The sequence below is a fragment of the Rosa chinensis genome, chromosome 5 (genome assembly GCF_002994745.2).
Source record: "Rosa chinensis cultivar Old Blush chromosome 5, RchiOBHm-V2, whole genome shotgun sequence".
Lineage (NCBI taxonomy): Eukaryota > Viridiplantae > Streptophyta > Magnoliopsida > Rosales > Rosaceae > Rosa > Rosa chinensis.
The window spans coordinates 46,516,311-46,537,899 of NC_037092.1; the positions used below are offsets into that span (position 1 = coordinate 46,516,311).

Sequence of the window (21,589 nt, forward strand, 5' to 3'; positions counted from 1 at the left end):
TGCCTCTTTCTTTTGTCTTTTAGTATTGTGTTTGTTTTGGAAGTGGTCTTGGCCTAGTCCCCCGCTTCTCAATGTTTTTTTGTATCTTCTGTACTTTGCATTTTTGTATTTTTCTCTTTCAGCAAGGTTTGGTCTAGCCCCCCTTGCTATGTATCTTTTTTTACTTGATTTTTAATAAATTCGGGTAAAGGGCGCTGAGTTAGCTCTTACACCGCTTTCTTAAAAAAAAAAAAAACGTCTACATATAATCTAAAATTACAAACATGCTTATATTTTTAAATACATATTTAACAAAGGTTATATCATATATTTATCCACACAATTGAAAGACTCAATTGCTAACATTTGCATCATATGTTCCATGTTCATGAATCGTAACTACTTATAAAATCAAATGAACGGTTATGATACCCAAGTGCCGCCCTTTGGCATCAGTTGTGGAAAGCTCCAATTCCCAACAGTGTGAAGATTTGTGCATGGAAAGCAGCTTCTAATGTTCTTCCTACTCGGAGTAGGTTAAGTGAACGCGGTATTGATCTTGATACCCAATGTCCACTCTGTGATGAAGAGGTTGAGACTCCTATTCATGCAGTTCGTGATTGCCCCCATGTGACTAGTTTGATTCAGGGTGCTAATCTTCCTTTAATTTCGGCCCCTACAAGTGTTGCAGAATGGCTCATGTAAGTTCCTATGTCAAACTCTCAAATTTTTGCTTCTTCCTTGATGATTTTATGGGCCACTTGGAGAAATAGGAATGCCAAAGTTTGGGAGGGAGATTTTTAGCAAGCTTCACAAATTGTTCCCATGGCCTTGGGTTGGCTAGAGGAATATAAGGCAGCTCATCGCACTAACCAGTCGGGGTTGGGTGCTAAATCCTCTCCTAAGTGGAAAAAACCTCCAGCTAGTTTTGTGAAATTGAATGTTGATGCAACTTTTGATCAGGCATTGGGTCGTTCGGGTTTGGGTGGGGTGTTCAGAGACCATGAAGGATTTTTTCTTTATGGATTTCAACATTCCATAACAACCACTCAATCAGCTCGACATGCGGAGATTTTAGCTTTGGTGATGGGGGTACAGCTGGCCATAGATAATCATCTTACACCTTTGATTGTGGAGAGGGATTGTTTGGATTTGGTGTCAGCTATATCTTCTTCTTCTTTGGATATGTCGGACCTTGGTTTTCTGCTAGCAGACATACAGGATCAGTTGCATATTGCACTGTATGCTTGTGTTGTTAAGGTTGGAAGACAGGCCAATGTGGCACACACGTTGGCTCAGGAACCAAAGTTTACTGGTTTTCATATAGATTTCTTTTCTTGTATTCTTTCGTCTGTGGAGGATAGATTAATATCTGATTGTAATGATGCTCAATCAATGAATTAGCCTTTCGTTCCCCTAAAAAATAAAAAGAACGATTATGATACACAGTACTATTTTTTCTTTTCTTTTCGGTAAACCGAACTATCCATAATATATGATGCCAATTCCCAACTGTTTCTAATTACATATTTTCATCTACATATTACAATTTGTTGGAACACAGGCAACCAAACAGGCCAATATATCTTTACTTTTACTTCAGCTCAACTAATTATACATAAACTACATAAAACTATTCAGCAACCTTCAGATTATTTCACCAAAGTTTGATCTATTTGTTCTCGGGTTTTGTCATGTACAACCAACTCAATCTGACTATTACAGTATATCTTACATTGCGTGGTGTTTTAGGATGACAATACAATGACTCACTTTTATAGATCTGATTACATGCCACTCTACATAGGGGAGATTGGTACTCCGATTCTAAAATCAAAATAGGTGATACTAAATAATGCAAACAGGAGAAAGAATATGTATTTTGAACGGCTACGATTCTAACTCCAGCACTTCGTTAAAAAACCATACCCCAGCATGTCAATAGAAAACGCACTTGATAGAAAGGTATACCCAAGTGATATGGGAACACATGTCCCAATCTCAGAAACACAAAACAACCACCTCTAAGTAAATGAGCAGGAATCAGTGAACTTAAGCCGTCAATACTCTTCTATATAGTTTTTCAATACAGACAAACTAGGTCTTATAATAATATAACAATACACTACACACATGTCGAAACTTGAAATAATGTGCACATTCTATATAACAAAAAACAACTAACTGTTGGGTTTAAACAATAAGAATGAATAATGGGTTTTTCATAAAATAAGTTTAAATATTCAACCATGACCCAAACACAAAGAAATTAATGAACTTCAAATCAATGTTTGACATATATGACTAGTGTTTTGGAATGATTAATGAACACTCAAAGTTGTTTATGTATGCTATTTTGCCTAAAAATATAAGTAAATAAGGCATCTTTATCCTCTTCAATGCCCGCACAAGCTTCACTGTACATAACCAAATAGAGAGACAAAATAAACAAGAACAAATAATAAAGGTCTGCAAATTCGACCCCAGTATTGAACCAAGTTCAGAGTCCAAGAGAGACGAAATTGTTTCGATCATTCAACTGAGTTTGAACAACTTAAATCAAATCCATGGTATAAACTATTATATTCGATATGAAAATTGTATACTCTAATACGACACAACATTATATCAATTCAAGGAACTTGTAATTTAATAATTAACATCGAGACTAACCCAAAATCTCATCATTAAGCATAATGTCAATACTAATTTCATAATTAATCGAATGCAAATTATTTCTCAACTTCCCATATCATAAATATTCAAACCACTCCATGCTCAATCCCAAAATGGCAAAATCGGCAGATTCAATTTCTTATTCCCTCTATATACTAAACTAATGACAACAACAAATCGAAGCAGAGATATTACCTCAAACTGGTGACGAAACCTAAGTCCATTTCCGGCAGCTAATACTTAAAACGATTTGCTTGATTTCGCCCTATTTCAGTAGATATGAAACTCTGTTTTCAATTTACAGTGGCTTTCTTTACAGGTCGCAATTTCTTCTCAATGAAGATTGAACGGGGCTTTCTTTAAAATGACCTTTGTTTGAGATTTGTGTTTTCTTCAAAGGGGATCTTGATGTTTTGTAGAGATGAAGGACGATAGAGAAGACTTCCAAGTCTTCCAACCTTATCTCCTCGATGCACGTGTCTTTCTCCTTCTACCTTAAAAGCCCTTGTGGTAACTTGATCAATCACAGTTTCATTTTCCTTGTACTATGCGAGTTGACGAGGTCAAGGTCATGGTTGACTTCATGGCGTTTGTCGGTGTACAAATGTTTTGGTTCATTGCAGATAGCGCCTTAGTTGATAGATTTTAATTCAGCTATAGTTGAGTGAAAAGATAAGAGGCTGACTCTGAATATGAATCTAACTTAACAATGGTTGATAGATTTGAATTCAGCTATAGTCAAGCCAAATAATTTTGGCAAAAGATCATGGTTAGGATAGATCAACCAACAACAAGTTTGTGGATTGCAATTAAGGGCATGTTTGATATTTTTTTCAAAAGTCTAAAAACGCTTTTCAAATTTATCAAAAATATTTCTCAAAACAAGTTTCAAGTGCTTTTTACGAGTAGAATTCTATTTTTCTATATTTTTTTTTTTTTGTCATTCAAAATCTCTGATAAGATGTCAAATAAGAATTAGCTAACATTTGTCAATCACCATAAAGCAAAATATTTGCAGAGATTCAAATTCATCTCTTCTACATTTAAATCGCATAAAAGAAAAAAACTCCTTTAATTAAAAAAAGAAAGTGGTAACATTTATAACAAAAATAAATAAACTTAAAAAAAAAAAAACCAAAATACCCTAAACTATTTGCCAAAAAAAAAAGAAGAGATATATATTCTTTTTGTTTTTTGAAGGATCGTTAGCGTTGCCCATTACAGTGTTCCCTGAACCGGAGGAAGTGTGGCCTACTTGAGACCGAAACGCTTGTCGCCCCGAATCAGATTGAACTCGCCGTGTGTCTCTGTTAGGTCCTTCCTTATGATGAGACGCCAGCAGGCGCAGTACGCCGGCGATTCAGGCGGCGCCAATTCGTATGGTGGCGGAGGCGGTGGCGCTGCGGCAGCTTCAATGCACCACCACCACCACCATCATCAGCAGCAGCAGCCGAGTAGTGTTGGTGCTAGTGATTTTGAAGGACGACTCGAAGCGTTCACACCCGAGAGGGATAGCAATCCTAATCCTAATCCATACGCTACTTCTTCCAAACCAGAGGCCCAGTGGAGATGGGAAAGAGATGCATCCAATTCCAAAGCCTCCAATCCATTGACACCTCACATGTTTAGTGAAGGCAAGTCTTGTTCTTATCTCTCTCCATCATCTTCATTTGTGCTGTGAAAATCAATCGTAGTTTTTCAGATATTTACTTGTTTCTGGTGTTCTTTAGGCTAGGAGTCTCTTAAGTTTATTGGTAATGAAACTATTTGTTTTACCTGCTTAGCATAAAACTTAACAACTCCAGCCATACCTGTCATTCGTATTTGACTAGGAAACATCAGCATTTTCGTAGAGGAATGCAGACATACCTATTTTGAACAAGTAATATAGCAGTCTCTTATCCTTGTCGTAGCTGCAATTGAAACCATTAGTTAGGTCTTTTTACCAAAATTGTCATCAATCCTGAGTTGAGGAAAAGGAATCTATTTCCTCAACTCGTGTCCCAGTTATGACAATTGGCACCAATCGGCACGTATTTCAGATGCTTACATTTCATCTGGAGGACACTTGCAATGGCATTTCTCGAGGAGGATTGATCCTTCATGAATCCCAATGAGTTTGGAAGTTAGTCAGCATCTCTTCCTATATTGCCCTTAATGGTGAATGGACAAAGATAGGTCCTTCCTTTTCTTCAGTTCCCTGTGTTCTAAGATACGAATAGCTTGTAGATCTTTACAAAAATAGGGATAGCCTCGGGACATTCTGAAATACTGGATGGGAGTACATGGCAATGATGAGTGTCGTATTCTCCAACCAGTGCCAACTTCTTCTTAGTTGTAATAAATATGCTCCATGCAATCCATTTTTCCATTGAAAATTTGAAGGTTTGGGGTTGAAAACTCTTTTGGATCGGTAACTGTTGGGATGTAGTAGGAGAGAGTTTATTGATTTATTTATTTTATTTTATTTTATTTAAGACAGAACCTGAATTTTAGTTGGTGGGATGTAGTAACTGAATAAACTCTCACCAATCCTCTAGGTAGGTCGCAAAGCTGGCTATGCTAGAAATTTTCATTCGTATCCTCTGAATCATTACTTCATCTCTCTTCTTAGGTTCTTCCTCTATTTGTCCATGGGTGGTCCCTGCAGGGCTGCAGGTTTTTACATGGTGACATATCTTTCTTGGGCTAATGGACAAAGCGGTCCTGGTTAAGTGGTTATTGCCTGCTCGTTTTTCTCTTCCATTTTCCATGTTCTTCATAGTAATATTCACCTTCAGTGCATTACCACTCATCCACCATTGCATGGTACTAGTCTACAGCACATGGAGCTGATGCAAAAGTCATGTATCGATGTATTAATGCACTCTAAAGTCTTCCTGCAGTAAGAACTTAAGATTTTTTCATGTCGGAAACAAAACAAGTACTTGATGTCCCTGCCCTATATTAGTTTATATTGCTATTGTCTATGTGAAAGTGCTTTCTTTTGTATATAAAATGGTGATGTACTTCTGAATATGTGCACTCCCCAAACTTGTTATGGTATTTGACTAGATTATATTTTGAAGAGTGGTAGTTATATTAGTTTTTTGTTAAATGAAAAATTGTGAGGAAGACTGAAGGTTAAGTTACGTAATGCCAAGAGTGGTAAGACCACAATGTGACAATTGAAGTATGATGTAGTGTCAAATAAACTGTGTAAAACAAGATGTGGAACAGGGTTATCAAATTTTGTGACAAAAAGGCGCTTTCCTGAGCAGTATTTAGATTTAATCCAACGACTGCATGATTAGGCACTCAGGTAGCGCTTCTAGGTTATGATTTTGCTTAAAGTACTTTATTAGTTCATATTTTAAAGTCTGTATGCTTAAGATCACATGGTTGTTTTGCAGGTCAAGTGGGTGATACATCTAGATCCTATTTCCAGGGTCAAAGGTCCGATCCAAAACATGCTTTAGAGACACAGAGCAACAACGATCCCCGATCTCAACCTCATATTGAAGATATGGACCTTGGGTACGAGGATAAGCCTTCGTCACAGTCCTTTGAAGTTCTGGAGCAGAAATTCCTTGATGACATTAGGAAACTAACCAAGGAACAGAATGATGCTGAGGATGCAGAAAATGCTAGACACAGAGAGGTTTGTTCGTATTTGAAAGTGGATTATGTTCTCTTATATTTGGATTCCCTGTTTGTGTCTCCATTATCTTTCTACATTCTCCTGCCAATCTCAAGCTAAAGAGCTGAACAGATTCTTTGCAGCTTTATAGTCTTAGGACTTACCCTAGTGCCTCCCCTGGTTTCTTATCTTTTTCAGCTGACAAAGAATCTTATTAGTTAATCAGGAAACGGAGAAGAGTTAATCATTGCATTGTTTATGCTCAACTTGTGAACTCAGTTTAAACATTGGCAGAAAAGATATTTATCTAAACCTTGATAAAAACATAATGAATCCAAAAACTACAATAAGATACTATTTTCAGAATTCACATTTTAGTTTTACACATTTGAATATCTTCCTAGTTGGATGGGCATAGGTAATTACTAATTTAAACAGCTGTAGTCTACAAAATTTTTGGTGGGTATGGTAGGTTCGATTCATGCATATCCACACAAGAAGGGGATGTTGAAGTATCTTTCCTCAAGTTACAGTGTTCATCCATGCATCAGTTACTTCTTTATTTTCACTATAGATTTCTACTTTTGGAGTCCTACTGTCCTAGACACAGAAGAGGATGAGACTAGTTTCAGAATCAACTTTACACAATGTGAATTCTGATAAAATTAGCTCTAACCTTTCAAGGCTTGTTCAAATCCAGTCACGGTTGGGCATCAGTTTATGACTTTATTAGGATCCCTACTGTTTAGTTACTACCCAATGGATAGAGGAATAATAATTTCGGAATAATAATTTCAAAACTTCAGACACAATGTTGCAGTGCTCAACACCTTGTTTCATAAATATACTTTCCAATGCATTATCCTCTAGTTTTGCTCTTTTTATTTTTTGTTGTTTGATAATGGAAACGGAGTATTAAGGGGAATGTTGGATGCTACAATATATAACAATCCCATATGAAACGTCAGTATTTTGAGTTTTATATTCCTTTCTATTATTATGTTTCCCCTCTACCTTTCTTAATTGGGGATGGGGATTTGTTTCATGCTTGTTCCTTTTGTAGATAAAATGTTGATTTCTCTTCGACTGTTGGCATCTTTATTTGTCAGAAAATTGGTACAATCAATTCTCAGTATGAAGAACAATTAGCATCACTACGGTGCCAGCATGCTGGCCGTAGAGATGATTTACTTCGGAGGGAATCAAATGCCCGGCAGCATCAATACCAGCAATCCATGATGGATTGTTACCCTAAAAGCAGCATGGACTCCTCCGATCTTCATGGTTACAGTGGAATTGCGGCCTCAGCTACTGCTGGCGATACACGCAGAGGCTACGAAACTGACCAATATGATTCTTACAGAGAGCGGGCTCGATTTCTTGGGGGCTCCCGTGATCATGGGTTTGAGCCTAGGGGACCATATCCGGGAGGGCGTGTTTATGATACTGGCTCACGTTATTACTAATTCACTTTTTATTTAACTTCTCCCTACGGGACTTTCTTCGCCAGGCATAAGCATATCAGTGAAGCAGATTATAAGTGCAGGATTACTACTGTTATTTCTACTTTTGTTAATACTTTTGTTATGCAGTGGTGTTTGCGTGGAATGCTTCTCGTTTATGAAGTATCATATTTTTTAGCATAATGTGCTTCTATTCATACCTCCACAATTGTTATATGGACTTAATTTTTGTAAAATTTATATTCTTATTATGACCCTATAGAGAACTGAAAAAAAAAAAAAAATCGCAACCTAGTTCCATGCCACCGGAGATGCATCCCGTAATTGAAATCGTTATTTCTCATTCTCTCTTTTTCTTTCTCGTACTCCCTTTCTTTCTCCTTCTTCCTCTTTCTCTTTTTTCTATATTTTTTTGTTTTTGTTTTTGTAGCCGATCCTTCCTTTTGCTACAAAATTTGTGCTTCATATGTTTCTATATTGGAATTGGCAAGTCCTCTTTGAGAGTCTCAGACTGAAAGTTAAAGTTTCACCAAATCCGCCTAATTGAATAACTCCTACTCTGTTGCCTTTTCTGATAATATAGTGATGGGGGTGTAATCTCTGATTAAACAGACTTGTTTACTTTGCCTTGGTTGTAAACTGCATCCACTCAAAGTAATCTACAATCAGTTGAGTGTTTGGTAGTTTTCTTAATCAATTTTGCATTTGTTTCTTCATAATCAACTAGATGCGTTAATGAAATTAACTTCGCAACTTGATATGTTGGGAGACATTGAATTGCAATCGTATAACACTGGAAGGCCCAACCCTAAGAAGGACTCCCCTTTACATTTCATCCGAACTTGAATCCCAAGTTGTCTTATTTATCAGTTCTCTCAATATTCTTCCTTGATCGTCGTCTGTGTTCTATTTATTCATCAATCTCTGTCTTTCTCTCACGATGAAGTCATTGCTGAAGATACACAAGTCTAGTGAGAAGGTAGAGCCGTAGAGGTAAGGAAGTGGAAGAAGGTAGAGAAAAGGAAAAAAAAAAAAAGGGCAAAACTAGAAATTTGGTTATAAAATTTTGAGCAAGAGGTCCACGTACCAAATGTAGAGGTATGAATAGAACCACTCTAATAGTAACAGAAGCCTTCTCTCGTGTATACCAATGAACCTGCATTGCACTCACTGGTCATTTTTGTATTTTACACTAACCGGCTTATCTACGGTAACTAAGCTCCAACCCCTTTGGGTTGAATTACAACTTGAAACCAAACAGACAGCCCATATAGGTTTAAAGGGTTTTTTTAGGAGGAAAAGAAAATTACAACTTGAAACCCCTCCTACAACCAAATCTAAAATTATCAAAATTCAAAGCAGAGAGAACCGAGAGTGGCAACTTCTTTGACCAAGTGATAGGAGTATCTGAACTGTGGCCCATATTTGCAATAGCATCGATGACAAAGTTGGCTTTCCGGAAGTATAAGAGAAAGAGATTGCTTCAAAATAGCTTGCTAGATTGGGAATGTCCTTCACAAGGGTACAAAGACGGCAAGGTAGAAGGCACTTCTTGTTAATAGCGTCAATGATTAGCTTCAAATCACCTTCAACAATCATCTTCTAGCAATTAAGAATAAGAGTGTAAAACCCCAAAAAATTGTTATTAATTTCTGGAAATCTCCTGGAATTGATAAATTGTTCATTGGTACGATTTCGTGGTTCAAGAGTGGAACATAAATTAATTCGAACAATTATTCATTGGAATTAGGGATGGCTATGGGGCGGGTTGGGGATGTGGATCACAATACCATCCCCATCCCCTGGGTCATTCTTCACCCCCATCCCCGCCCCAATCCCCAATAATATGATTCCCCATCCTCATCCCCACTGGGGACTAAGCCTCCAAACTCGCCCCAAATCCCCAATAAGAGTTTAATGAATAAAATAACTTTTTTCTCATATTACCTTTTTAAAAATCAAAATCTACAACAAATAAAATTAAAATATGATTAAATTCATAAATCATAATTCAGTGAGTGCAAAAATCAAAACACCATTAAAGTAAAAGTGTAGCCATTAAAGTAAAGTAGTAAATATATATATTTATGATTTATATAATAAAAAATAAATTTATATAAATTAAATATATGTATATATTATTTGGATGGGTTTGGGGATGGAGATCACAATATCATCCTCGTCCCATACCCAATCTTAGATTGTGGGGAATGGGGCTGGATCCCCATTCCCCATTTGTCCCCGAATTCTCCCCCCATTAGGGGCTGGTATACAATGAAGCTCCGCCTCGCTGGGGATTTTTGCTATTCCAATTTGGAATTGTTCGAATCAAGAGTTGAATTTTTGTACATTTTTATTTTGTGAAAACTTCCTTCACGAAAGTCGTAGAGTGCATCGATACGAGTTCATGCATATGCAGAACGTGAAAATCGGAGTTCGTATGAATTAGTTATGAATTTTGGAAGAAATTTCCATTTTAGTATAAAGCTTCCATTTTTGGAAACTTTCCAGAAATATTTCATTTTTCCAGAAAAGGAAACTCGGTTTCCTTTCTCTCTCCCCGAGCTCAGCCACCCCGCCACATTCGCCGGCATCATTCTTTCTCCTCCGGCCACCATAGGACACAATTCGAATTGGGTTTTCTTCGCCTCAATCTTCTCTACACGTCTGTGGAAGCCATAGAGCACGGGCCGGACTGTGGTGGGCGCTGCAAGGCCGAGAAGAGGCCGCGACGGGGACGAAATCGCCCTCCTTGGTTCTCCCTCCTCCGGCCACCATAGGAGGAGATTGTTGAGGGGTTATGTATCCCGGAGACTGGGGAAGGATTCTCCCAAGGTAGCTTGCAACCATTTCACGCGTGGAGGACGAATCGAAGATTTCAAGATCTAGGTTTTCAATCTGCCCGATTTGTTCTAAGGTAAAATTCGATCAATTGGCTTATAATTTGACTTTAATGTAGTTGGGAAAGTTGTAATTCGTGTTGAGATGAAGACCTTTTGTTTAGGAAGTTTGGCCAAATTCAGAATTTTGTCCACCGGCGGCGCAGCCACTTTGGTGGTGTTTTCCGGTCACTTCAGGCCACCTCAAGGACAGTTTATGTCCCTCCTTTCAATCTACACATTGCTATGATTGTATTGATGTACAATGCATAATTTTTGGAAATCGTATGAGCAAGTTATGATTTTTAGCGTTTTAGGGTTTTCCGTTCGATTGGTTTTCGATCCATGTGGATTCGGCCGTCCGATCGACTTGTAACTTTGCTATATTGATCGCATAAGTATTCCGGAGACCTTGGGTGGTCTCGGATGAAGTTTTGCCTCAATTAGCATTACTTTTGAGATTTTAGGGCAAATGGGAGTTTGAAGTTTAATCGTTTTAGATTTGCGTACTAAGTTAAGATCGTATTGTACTTAGGTGACTGAAGGAGCGTATTCGATACATTATCTGCTGTAAGAAAAGACGCAGCAGGATTTTGAGGTGAGTAAGTGGTTCATTTACGAACCGAGTTATTTAATAGTCGGAATTGATTGATAATTGTAAATCGTTTTCGAAAATAAAGATTTGTTTGAAATAATATTAACTCGATCGACTACGGTTCATAGGGCTACGGCTCACAAGTAAGAAAATGAATTTAAGTATATAATGAATTTCTTAATTTTAATACATATGAATTATAGTTGGTATTAGTGGTCATTCGTACGTAAATGACTATATATATATATATATTCCACGTAAATAAATAAATATATATATATATATATATATGGATCGTGTGACATTGTGATATGTAGACCTTTGGTGATTTCATTTATATTATTGAATTGAACTTTTACTTATGCTGGAAATATATTTGATGACTTATATTGTTGAAAGAGTGATTTGGAGTTATGATGTGACATTTGTGAGTCGTGTGTGATTTCTTTAAATGTTTTGTTCCGAAGGTTACAATGGTAAACCTGGGTTTTGTTCTTAGGGTTGAGTGGTCCGAAGTTCGAAGGTTACAGTGGTAAACCTGGCTTTTGTTCTGAGGGCCGAAAGGTCTGAAGTCTGAGGTTACAGTGGTAACCTGAAGGTGACAATCAATACTGCTCGAGTGATGGCCTGTCTGCAGCGGATCCCCATCCTATACTCTTCGGTATTGATATAGTCATCGGGTATGTGAGAATATTAAGTGTCGTCTAGAACTAGAACGTTAAGTCGTTAGAGCATAGGTCGGCTATGTAGGTGATGTGTTGGAGCCTTGTGTAGCTTCTTGAGTTGTAGTCTTTTGAGGAATGAGAACCTCTAGATTGAACTCTTGTTATACTTAAGGGATTTGTTTATAGAAGTGTATCCTCCTTGTGTTAGTATCTTGCTTAATACAATTCTTGTATATGACTTATTCATGTGTTTAGATTTTATACAAGTGTTAACCAAGTGTAAGTATGCTTCTTAGGTGATGGATCCTCAGAGATGCAGGGCCAAGGTTAGCGGCATGATTACCTCTCAAGAGGAGTTCTATCTTGAGAAGGAGGTGGTGCAACCTGTTCCATCTATTGTTGGGATGGTTGATGCTACTCACCTAACTAGGCTGACTAGGGAAGTCATTAGATTGGGGGCAGTGGCATTTCAGGGTGGTACAGATTACTTGTTGGCTAATCAGTGGATTGAGAACATGGAGACCTACTATGATATGGTTGTCTGTACTGACATGGAGAAGAAGATTACAGCTACGTTCCTTCTCCAGGGTGAGGCGGGACAGTGGTGGGATTCTATGCTGAAGACAAGGAACATATCGACCATTACTTGGGAGGGTTTTGTGGAACTCTTTCGGGACATGTACCTTCCCGCTTCTAGGAGGGAGAAATTGGGGGTTGACTTCATTTCTCTAGTCCAGGGGACTATGAGTGTCAAGGGCTATGAGGCCCGATTCTCACAATTGTACCGGTTTGTTAGGCCGATGGATCCAGTGTCTTTGGCTCGGAAGTTCCAACGGGGACTGAATCTGGTGATCAGAGATAGGGTGACTCCTTTTCAGTTGCCTACTGTGGCACTTATCTTTGCTAGTGCTCTTAGATTTGAGCAAGAACTTCTAACGTCTCGAGGGGAGATGACTACTATGGGAGATTCCCAGGGAAAGGGAAAGGCAGTTGCCGGGAGCAGTGATGAGATGGACAGTCAGGGTGGATCCTGGAAGAGACAGCGGACTTATCATAAGGCGCCTGCTAGGGTAGCAGCTGCACTTGTTGGGCAGGCAGCACACCTGAGATGTTACAACTGCGGCGAGTTAGACCATGTTTCCAAAGTGTGCACGAAGCCGAGGAGCAAGGTATGCTTTAGATGTGGCCAGACTGGGCATGTAGCCAGAGAGTGTACTCGACCTCAAGATGGCAGGCAGGGGAACCAATAGAGGCTGTTGCCTCCTGGTCAGGCTAGAGTGTTTGCTATCGGTCAGCGAGGTGCTAAAGCAGAAGGTACTCTACCTAATTGTGTTTATCTTGCGTGAGTGATGTGTGATGAAGATCACTTCTTGTATGTGGTGTTGGGTTGGGTTTTGCATGATATCTATGGTTAGACTTTTGTGTGTGAATTCCTATTGTTAGAATGTGTTGTTGTGTGATGCATGCTCTAGGTTTGCTTTGAGTTGAAATGAAGGTTTCATTTCCAATTCTTGTAATTCAGGAGTTACATGATTGGTGAAATGATGCAGATACTATTGTGATAACAGGATTCTTAACTTTTATGTAGTCTGTGTATAGAATTGTAGTTTTGCAAACTTGTAGCAATTTTTGTAATGGTGGAGATGCGATTGTGTAGGTTGGCTGTGCTTGATTGTTTGGTAGTATACTTAAATTTTGGGACGAAATTTCTGTAAGGAGGGTAGAATGTAAGACCTCGAAAAATTGTTATTAATTTCTAGAAATCTCCTAGAATTGATAAAGTGTTCGTTGGTACGATTTCGTGGTTCGAGGGTAGAACGGAAATTAATTCGAACAATTATTTGTTGGAATGGTTCGATTCAAGAGTTGAATTTTTGTACGTTTTGATTTTGTGAAAATTTCCTTCACGAAAGTTGTAGAGCGTGTCGATACAAGTTCATGCATATGCGGAACACGAAAATCGGAGTTCGTATGAATTAGTTTTGAATTTTGGAAGAAATTTCCATTTTAGTATAAAGCTTCCATTTATGGAAATTTTCCAAAAAAATTCATTTTTTCCAGAAAAGGAAACTCGGTTTCCTTTCTCTCTCCCTAAGCCCAGCCACCCCGCCACCTTCACCGACATCATTCTTTCTCTTTCGGCCACCATAGGACACAATTCGAATTGAGTTTTCTTCGCCTCAACCTCCTCTACACGTGTGTGGAAGCCATTGAGCACAGGACAGACTCTAGTGGGTGCTGCAAGGCCGAGAAGAGACCGCGATGGGGATGAAATCGCCCTCCTTGGTTCTCCCTCCTCCGGCCACCATAGCCGAAGATTCTTGAGGGGTTTTGTAGCCCAGAGGCGGGGGGAGGATTCTCTTCAGGTAGCTTGCAATGATTTCACGCGTGGAGGACAAATTGAAGATTTGAAGATCTAGGGTTTTAATCGGCCCAATTTGTTCTAAGGTAAAATTCGATCAATTGGCTTATAATTTGACTTTGATGAGTTGAGAAAGTTGTAATTCGTGTTGAGATGAAGATCCTTTGTTTAGGAAGTTTGGCTAAATTCTGACTTTTGGCCTGCGGCGGCGCCGCCATTGTGGTGGTGTTTTCCGATCACTTCTGGCCACCTCAAGGACAATTTATGTCCCTCTTTTCAATCTACACATCTCGTATCGATGTACAATGCACAATTTCTGGAAATCGTATGAGCAAGTTATGATTTTTAGCGTTTTAGGGTTTTCGGTTCGATCGGTTTTCGATCCATGTGGATTCGGCCGTCCGATCGACTTGTAACTTTGCTATATTGATCGTATAAGTATTCTGGAGACCTCAGGTGGTCTCGGATGAAATTTTGCCTCAATTAGCATTACTTTCGAGATTTTAGGGCAAATGGGAGTTCGAAGTTTAATCGTTTTCGATTCGCGTATTAAGTTAATATCGTATTGTACTTGGGTGATTGAAGGAGTGTATTCAATACATTATCTGCTGTAAGAGAAGACGCAGTAGGATTTTGAGGTGAGTAAATCTCACGTGGTTCATTTACGAATCGAGTTATTTAATAGTCGAAATTGATTGATAATTGTAACTCGTTTTCGAAAATAAAGATTTGTTTGAAATAATATGAACTCGATCGACTACGGTTCATAGGGCTACGGCTCACAGGTAAGAAAATGAATTTAAGTATAAAATGAATTTCTTAGTTTTGACACATAAAATATAGTTTGTATTCGTGGTCATTCTTGCGTGAATGACTACTTTTGTGTGTGTGTGTGTGTTAATATATATATATATATATATATTATATATATATCTAGATGGTGTGACATTGTGATATGTAGATCTTTGGTGATTTCATTCATATTATTGAATTGAACTTTTACTTATGCCGGAAATATATTTGATGACTTATATTGTTGAAAGAGTGATTTGGAGTTATGATGTGACATTTGTGAATCGTGTGTGATTTCTTTAAATGTCTTGTTCCGAAGGTTACAATGGTAAACCTGGGTTTTGTTCTGAGGGCCGAGTGGTCCGAAGCCCGAAGGTTACAGTGGTAAACTTGAGTTTTGTTTTGAGGGCCGAGTGGTCCGTAGTCTGAAGGTTACAGTGGTAAACCTGAGTTTTGTTCTGAGGGCCGAAAGGTTTGAAGTCTGAAGGTTACAGTGGTAACCTGGGTGTAAAGATATCAGATGCTTGAACCATGGCCAGGGTGACAGGCAATGATTCAATTAGAGCTCTAGTCTGTCGTAGTTTCGGCGAATGTTTGTGGGGTTCTACTTTAGTGTTTATATGAGATTTGGATTTCCATGAATTCTATTGTTTGATTTAATTGTAATCTCCTGAATTAAAATACACGCAGGGATTACTATGACTTTGGATTGAGTGCTTTTAGGTGATCTCTTGAACTAATTTTCTATGTAGGGATTACTATTTTATCTAGTTTATTTGTGAGTACAATTGTGGTTATTTGAGTTTACTCATACGAGCTTCACAAGCTTACCGGGTTTGTTGTTTGCAATTCCGATGCATTATTCCATGGTGTAGCGGTTATTCCTGCAGATCAGGACCACCAGGGCTGAGTTCAAGGCGTAGTGCAACAGTTTAGGTTCTTAACATTTTTGTTATTAACTGCTATTCGTATTATGCTCATAGTGAGCGTTTACATTCGTAATTCACTTCATTCGGTTCTTGTAATCACTTGTTGATATTACATTCGACTTGAGTGTTTGAGTCTTTATTAAGAGTATGCTTTTGGACTATTGCTATTGCTTAGATTAAATTGAAAAGTTTTTTTGGAATTTCGAGAAGCTGGTTAAGTTATCGCGTTTCAATTCGAATATCTTTATTAGAAATTCGGGGCATGATAGGAGCATTTTAATGCGACATTTTAACTGTTATTTCCTCATATTTACTTAGTTATTTCCTCATATTTACTTAGTTATTTTCTTAAATAAATCCTTCTTGTTTAGGAAAGTTTCTATTATTAGAAAGTTTCTATTTTTATTAAATTTTAATTTAGTTTCTATTTTCTAGGTACACTGGAGAAAATGACAAGGAAATGAGCTGAAATGAAGAAATAAAGTTTTCCTGGTCCGAATAGGAATCCCAATCAACACAGGAATCCTGATGATGCTAGGAAACCTGAAGGCACTAGGAGACTACATGGCTTGAAGATGACTTTGGAGATATTTTGGGAGATTAAATCTGATTTTTTCCATGGGAAATTATGGAGATAATGTGAAAATCAAGGAGATTACATTGAGAATATTAAGGGAGAGTTTCAAGGGATTGTGCAACAAGAAAATGCTCAAAACAAGTCCAGATTCATTCCTTAATTCCCTCAAGATATGTTGGCTGAAATTAGAGAATAAAATCTGCAATTTTAATGTGAAAATCAAGAGAAAATCAAGGGGAGGATGTTAAGGATAAAGCCATGGAGAGATTTAAGGGAGAAAAGGTCCAAAATGCGTCCGGATGCATTGTCTAGGTTCATGCTTAGATATTTGGCCGAAAATTGTGAATAAAATCAGATTAAATCTTGGGAAAATCAGCAATAATATATGTGGAAAGATTATAGACTTATTTTGGAGCTTCCTGATTGGTTGAGTGACATGACAGAGCTGACATGACATTAATTCATTGGTTGGAGCTGTGTGGTGCAACCAGAAAATTCTTTGGAAATTAAATTCATGAAGCCTTGTCTTCCCCTATATATAGCCTCCTCTCTTGATGTTTTAGACACACCACAACACACCTCTCTCACTCAGAAAATAAACATCAGAAAAATTCTCTCCATTCTCTAGTTGCAAAGTTCTGCGTTTTCAAGCAAGGAGAGGAAGAAGAAGAAGAAGGAGCCATGAAGATCATATCCTCCATCATCCACCTTGAAGGCTTGCTTCCTAGATTCAAGATCTAAACATCAGGCTCTCCATCTCCATCTCCACTCACGGTGTAATTCTTTCTTTTTCCTTGTAATCTTTTGATTTCCTTGTTTGATTTAGTAGGAATTTGTTTCTAGTTAACATAACGTTTAGGGCAAAGTTTAAGCCCAATTTCTATGTTTAAATAAAGTTTTCAAATACTATGATTGTGATTCTAAGTTGCTTATGTGAGTTTGTTCGATTGAATTTGCTTTACAGAAAACTTTTATATGTTTATCTTATTTGGATCGACACTTATAGGATTTGCATGTAATTGGTGCTAGATTTAGGCAAACGATTCACCTAATAGTTTTGTGAACCTAAATCACAAGTAGTAAAGGCTTTGGACAAAGGTCGAGTTCAATTGAAGAGGATTGCAAATATGTGAACTTATTCATAACTAGGGTGCGCACTTAAGTTGATAACCTTTCTCTATGCTTCTTGCGTTGAACATGTTTTGATTAGTTAGTAAATGAAAGTAAAATATGGGAAATCATTTGCTTCAAATGTTTCACATGATCAACTTCTTTCTCATGACTTGGAAGAACAATTGTAGGGTTGAATCGAATTTGATTATGGAATTGGTTTTGATCTTTGTTTCTTATGTTTTATTCTTGTACTTGTGTTTGTATAGTTTTATTTGTTTTAATTTTTTTAATTTTCGGAAACCAAATCTTTAAAACCCCCCCTTTTGTGTTCACTTGTATATATTTTCTCTCTTTGTTTTATTTTTGTAAATAATAATTTTTGTTTTTGCAATGACAGGTGTACCCTCAATCCCTGGTTAGAACGATCCCTATTTACCATATACTAACGATGACATTTTCAAGATTAAATTGCGCGTTACTTTTAGCGTATCAGGGCATGACAAAGAGCATGGTAGAGACCATCTCGGACTGCACTGCCTTCAGCAATAGGGACAATAGGGACAGATGAACGACCAATAGCCCGCTTACTAGCAAATAAGGGGGAGCCTTCACTTTTTTTTTTTTTTGTTACTTTTTTTTTTTTTGTTACAGTGGAGAGGGATCGAATTTTTGATATTGTCTAATTTTAATCCAGTTTTTTATGATTGGATAGTTGAAAGACTAATTTATAGTCCTACTCAGCCACATGTCTTTAAAGGCTAAAATCTTATATAAATGATTTTCATTTATAAAGCCGAAACTGCACATGCATCAGCTTTCTAGACTCAACCTATGTATTTGAGGGCCAAGTAACTATCAAACATGACAAAATACCGCTCATTAAGTACAAACTGAATCAAGCTTTAAGCGAGCCTAAGATCAATAGAACACCTCGCCCCTCAAAGCAAAATCATCTTTTACTTACCTCCTACCGAGCACACAACTATGGTATGGAACAATAAGTACTTCTTAAGAAGCTCATAGAAGCAATTTCACCAAGCTTAGGCTTTTTTTTGGTCTGACCAAGCTTAGGCTTGCAAATGACAAAACCAAGATATTTACCAATTTCAACAGCTTGCTGTCATTTTGTGAACTAGTCCGTAAAGAGATTGCCACTTAGGACCAAACACCCAATTAGGTCCATAACTCGGGAGGGAACAAGCCAAGTCTCTGAGTAACAAGCCAGGGTGGCAAAGCACCCTTCTTGAATGCCCAAACAAAAACAGATATGCAAGAATAAAACTAAGATACAAATAAATCACTAGGCTTCTTTAAATCTGAAATGGTTTGTTAATCAACCAGATTCGTTGAAAGTGAAAGTAATGATCGGTCGTTTCAAACTTCTTACAGGTTAGAGGCTTGGCCAACAAATAGGATTGAGAGAATTTTTTTATATGGCCTGCCTCTAATCCTCATCAAATCCATTGCGCCACCACCCCTAACCAAAACCAAGGAGGTAGAGAAGCTATTGATGATGGAATATGTGGTCGTTACAGGAAGGAACTCGTAAAGAAGGATCTATGGTTCAGATATTGGTTTAGTTTGGTGACTATAGTAGATGAAAGGGTTTTTCTCGTGATAACTTTTTTTTTTTTTAGTCTGCAGCTTTTATCAAAATTTTGGTATATTTGACTTTCTCTTTATCTTTTGTTACCCATGTTGTTCCTTATGGAAAAAAAATGAAACATAATGCCTCTACTCCACTCCATATGATCAATTAATGGGGAGACATACCGTAACTTGGTTAGAGTCTGCAAGGGCGTAATGAAGCGAAAGTTTTAAAGATAACCACTTACATATGATCCTAAATGGCCACCAATCTTCTAGTAACCCTGCACTAATAACCATAATTGGGAAAATATCCATCTACCCAAATTTAAGCTACACTAACCCCACTTACCCAAACATCTTATATGATTGCCCACTTACCCAATAAATAACACAGATTTGCTCACCTAAGGGACAATTTTAAGGGACTGTGAGAGACAAATGCATCTCAACCACATGTATTAAATATAAAAGCAGAAATTATAACAACTTAAAACTGTGCATTTATTTTCAGCAGTCAGATTCACTTGTCCCTCATAGTCCTTTAAAAACTGTCCCTTAGGTGAGCAGACCTTATAACTAACATACTTTTTGTCTTAATACCCAAATAAGTATTTTATTTTTTATTTATTTTTGAGACAATTTTGCCCTTCCTCCCATTGTCACTTAAAAAGAAGTCAACGGAGACTTGACCGGAGTCCCGTCAATGCCCGCCAGATTTCGGTCACCGACCGCCGGACTCCCGTGACCGGTCACCGGTGGCGGCTGTCGGATTCTAGTCGCCGGAGTCCCATCACCGGAGAATATTATTGCCCCTCAATAATATTATTATTGCAGACCAATAATAACATTATTGCCCCCCAATAATATTATTATTGCCCCTAATAAAAACATTATTGCCTGCAATAGAAACATTTTTGCCGTAACTTTTAAAGTTTAAAGGTGAATTAAAGGCAGTTACTTTTTTTTTCTCTCCACAAAGTGTTTGGATTACTTTCTCCTGCTGAATTCATCTACTATCCCTTACTGCCAAATATTTTGAATATTGCTCCTAATTTAATCCTCCTTGATTACTTGTCAGATGGACGGGCCCCACTCTTTTGAATAGTGCAACTCAGTCTCCAATAGTTTAATGTGACAGTTCTAGTATTTGCTTACCAGGCCTTCCTTTTGTTCCCATCGTTTTATCCATTCTTTTTCAGACTCGAAAAATACAAAGGCGAAATAGAAGGTAAGGATTCAGACCATGCTTGTGCTTGGCTTCGGCACGGTATCCAACAATTTACAACCAGAGTTTTTGATAGAAGCTGTTCTCGAGGCCATCAATCTCCCTCTCCTAACCACTACATCCGACGCTGCTCAACATGTCACCATCTCAAGTACTCGAGCTCCGACCAGCCTCATCTCCCGTGGCTTCTTCGAAGTTCTTCCTCCACCGCACAACCGCCGATCGATCTCAACCTCAACCACCTTAACAATGTCTTCGTCGCCTTCGGGTTACCCAAGCAGGACCCGTCGTCGTCATCACCGCCAAGACTGCTGCTGCTGCTTACGGGTCCGAGCAAGATCTCTTTCCTCGTCGGAAAGAGATCGGAGAGGGGAGGGCAGGTGGGAAGAGAGAGAGAGAACGAGTAATTGTGAGTGATTTGTAATTTTAGAATTTTTGAAGGTTAAAAGTGATATTTTATCTTTAAATTGGGTAGGTGGGCACATTAATCTCTTACTGGAGTAAGTGGGCTCATTATATTCTAAAATTGGGCATTTGGTCAAGATCCCTAATAAAAACGCCTCTCAAAATGAAGTCGACTATAATTAATGAGCCTTATAAATTTGTCTCATAAGAGAATCAAAATTTTATTACAATGTTACCAAACATTATAATGAAAAATTCATGAGAGCATCTCCAACGGAGATGTCTTTTGTCACATGGCAAGTCCAACGACTATTTTTGACATATTAGGTCCTCCAACCCATATGTCAATTCTGACATCTCATTTTATGTGTTAAATTTGACCCATTTATTTCTCAATGTCATTTCACTGTTCACCAAAAGGAAAGAAACATTTCTGAATTTTTTTTTCTTTTTCTTTTTGACATATTGATAGGGATGGCAATGAGGCGGATTGGGGATGAGGATCACAATACCATCCCCATCTCCGATGTCATTTTCTACCCCCATCCCCGCCCCAATCCCCAATAAAAATATATTGGGTATTCCCCGTCCCCATCCATATTGGGGACTAAACCTCCAAATCCGCCCCAAATCTCCAATAAGAATTTAATAAATAAAATAATGTTTTCTCATATTGCCTTTTTTAAAATCAAAATCTACAACAAATAAATTTAAAATATG

The 21,589-nt window shown here is 37.9% G+C and overlaps 2 protein-coding genes across 7 annotated transcripts; both read left to right on the top strand.

Annotated features, from left to right (window-relative positions):
* The first annotated feature begins 3,850 nt into the window (after positions 1-3,850).
* LOC112201351 lies at positions 3,851-7,973 on the top strand. The gene is made up of 3 exons (XM_024342241.2): positions 3,851-4,289; positions 6,048-6,295; positions 7,384-7,973. The coding sequence occupies exons 1-3, from the start codon at positions 3,980-3,982 to the stop codon at positions 7,738-7,740; spliced, it is 915 nt and encodes a 304-aa protein (XP_024198009.1). The 5' UTR covers positions 3,851-3,979; the 3' UTR covers positions 7,741-7,973.
* Positions 7,974-10,258: 2,285 nt separating this feature from the next.
* LOC112201832 lies at positions 10,259-16,454 on the top strand. Of its 6 annotated transcripts, none has more exons than XR_002936928.2 (4): positions 10,259-10,654; positions 11,152-11,214; positions 12,173-13,190; positions 16,395-16,454. XR_002936928.2 is itself a non-coding variant. In XM_024342757.2 (3 exons), the coding sequence occupies exon 3, from the start codon at positions 12,176-12,178 to the stop codon at positions 13,124-13,126; it is 951 nt and encodes a 316-aa protein (XP_024198525.1). In that variant the 5' UTR covers positions 10,259-10,654; positions 11,152-11,214; positions 12,173-12,175; the 3' UTR covers positions 13,127-15,878. The 6 variants fall into 6 exon arrangements, 2 of the variants coding, with proteins under 2 accessions (XP_024198525.1, XP_024198526.1); XR_002936927.2 differs by lacking the exon at positions 16,395-16,454 and adding an exon at positions 15,906-16,190; XR_002936930.2 differs by lacking the exon at positions 12,173-13,190 and having other exon boundaries at positions 16,395-16,449.
* Positions 16,455-21,589: the final 5,135 nt, after the last annotated feature.

Bases quoted from the DNA above. Each gene is read 5' to 3' on its own strand.
- LOC112201351 (XM_024342241.2), top strand. From the start codon at position 3,980: ATGATGAGACGCCAGCAGGCGCAGTACGCCGGCGATTCAGGCGGCGCC. The intron at 4,290-6,047 runs GCAAGTCTTGTT...GTTGTTTTGCAG, and splicing joins ACCTCACATGTTTAGTGAAG to GTCAAGTGGGTGATACATCT. The intron at 6,296-7,383 runs GTTTGTTCGTAT...TTTATTTGTCAG, and splicing joins AAAATGCTAGACACAGAGAG to AAAATTGGTACAATCAATTC.
- LOC112201832 (XM_024342757.2), top strand. From the start codon at position 12,176: ATGGATCCTCAGAGATGCAGGGCCAAGGTTAGCGGCATGATTACCTCT.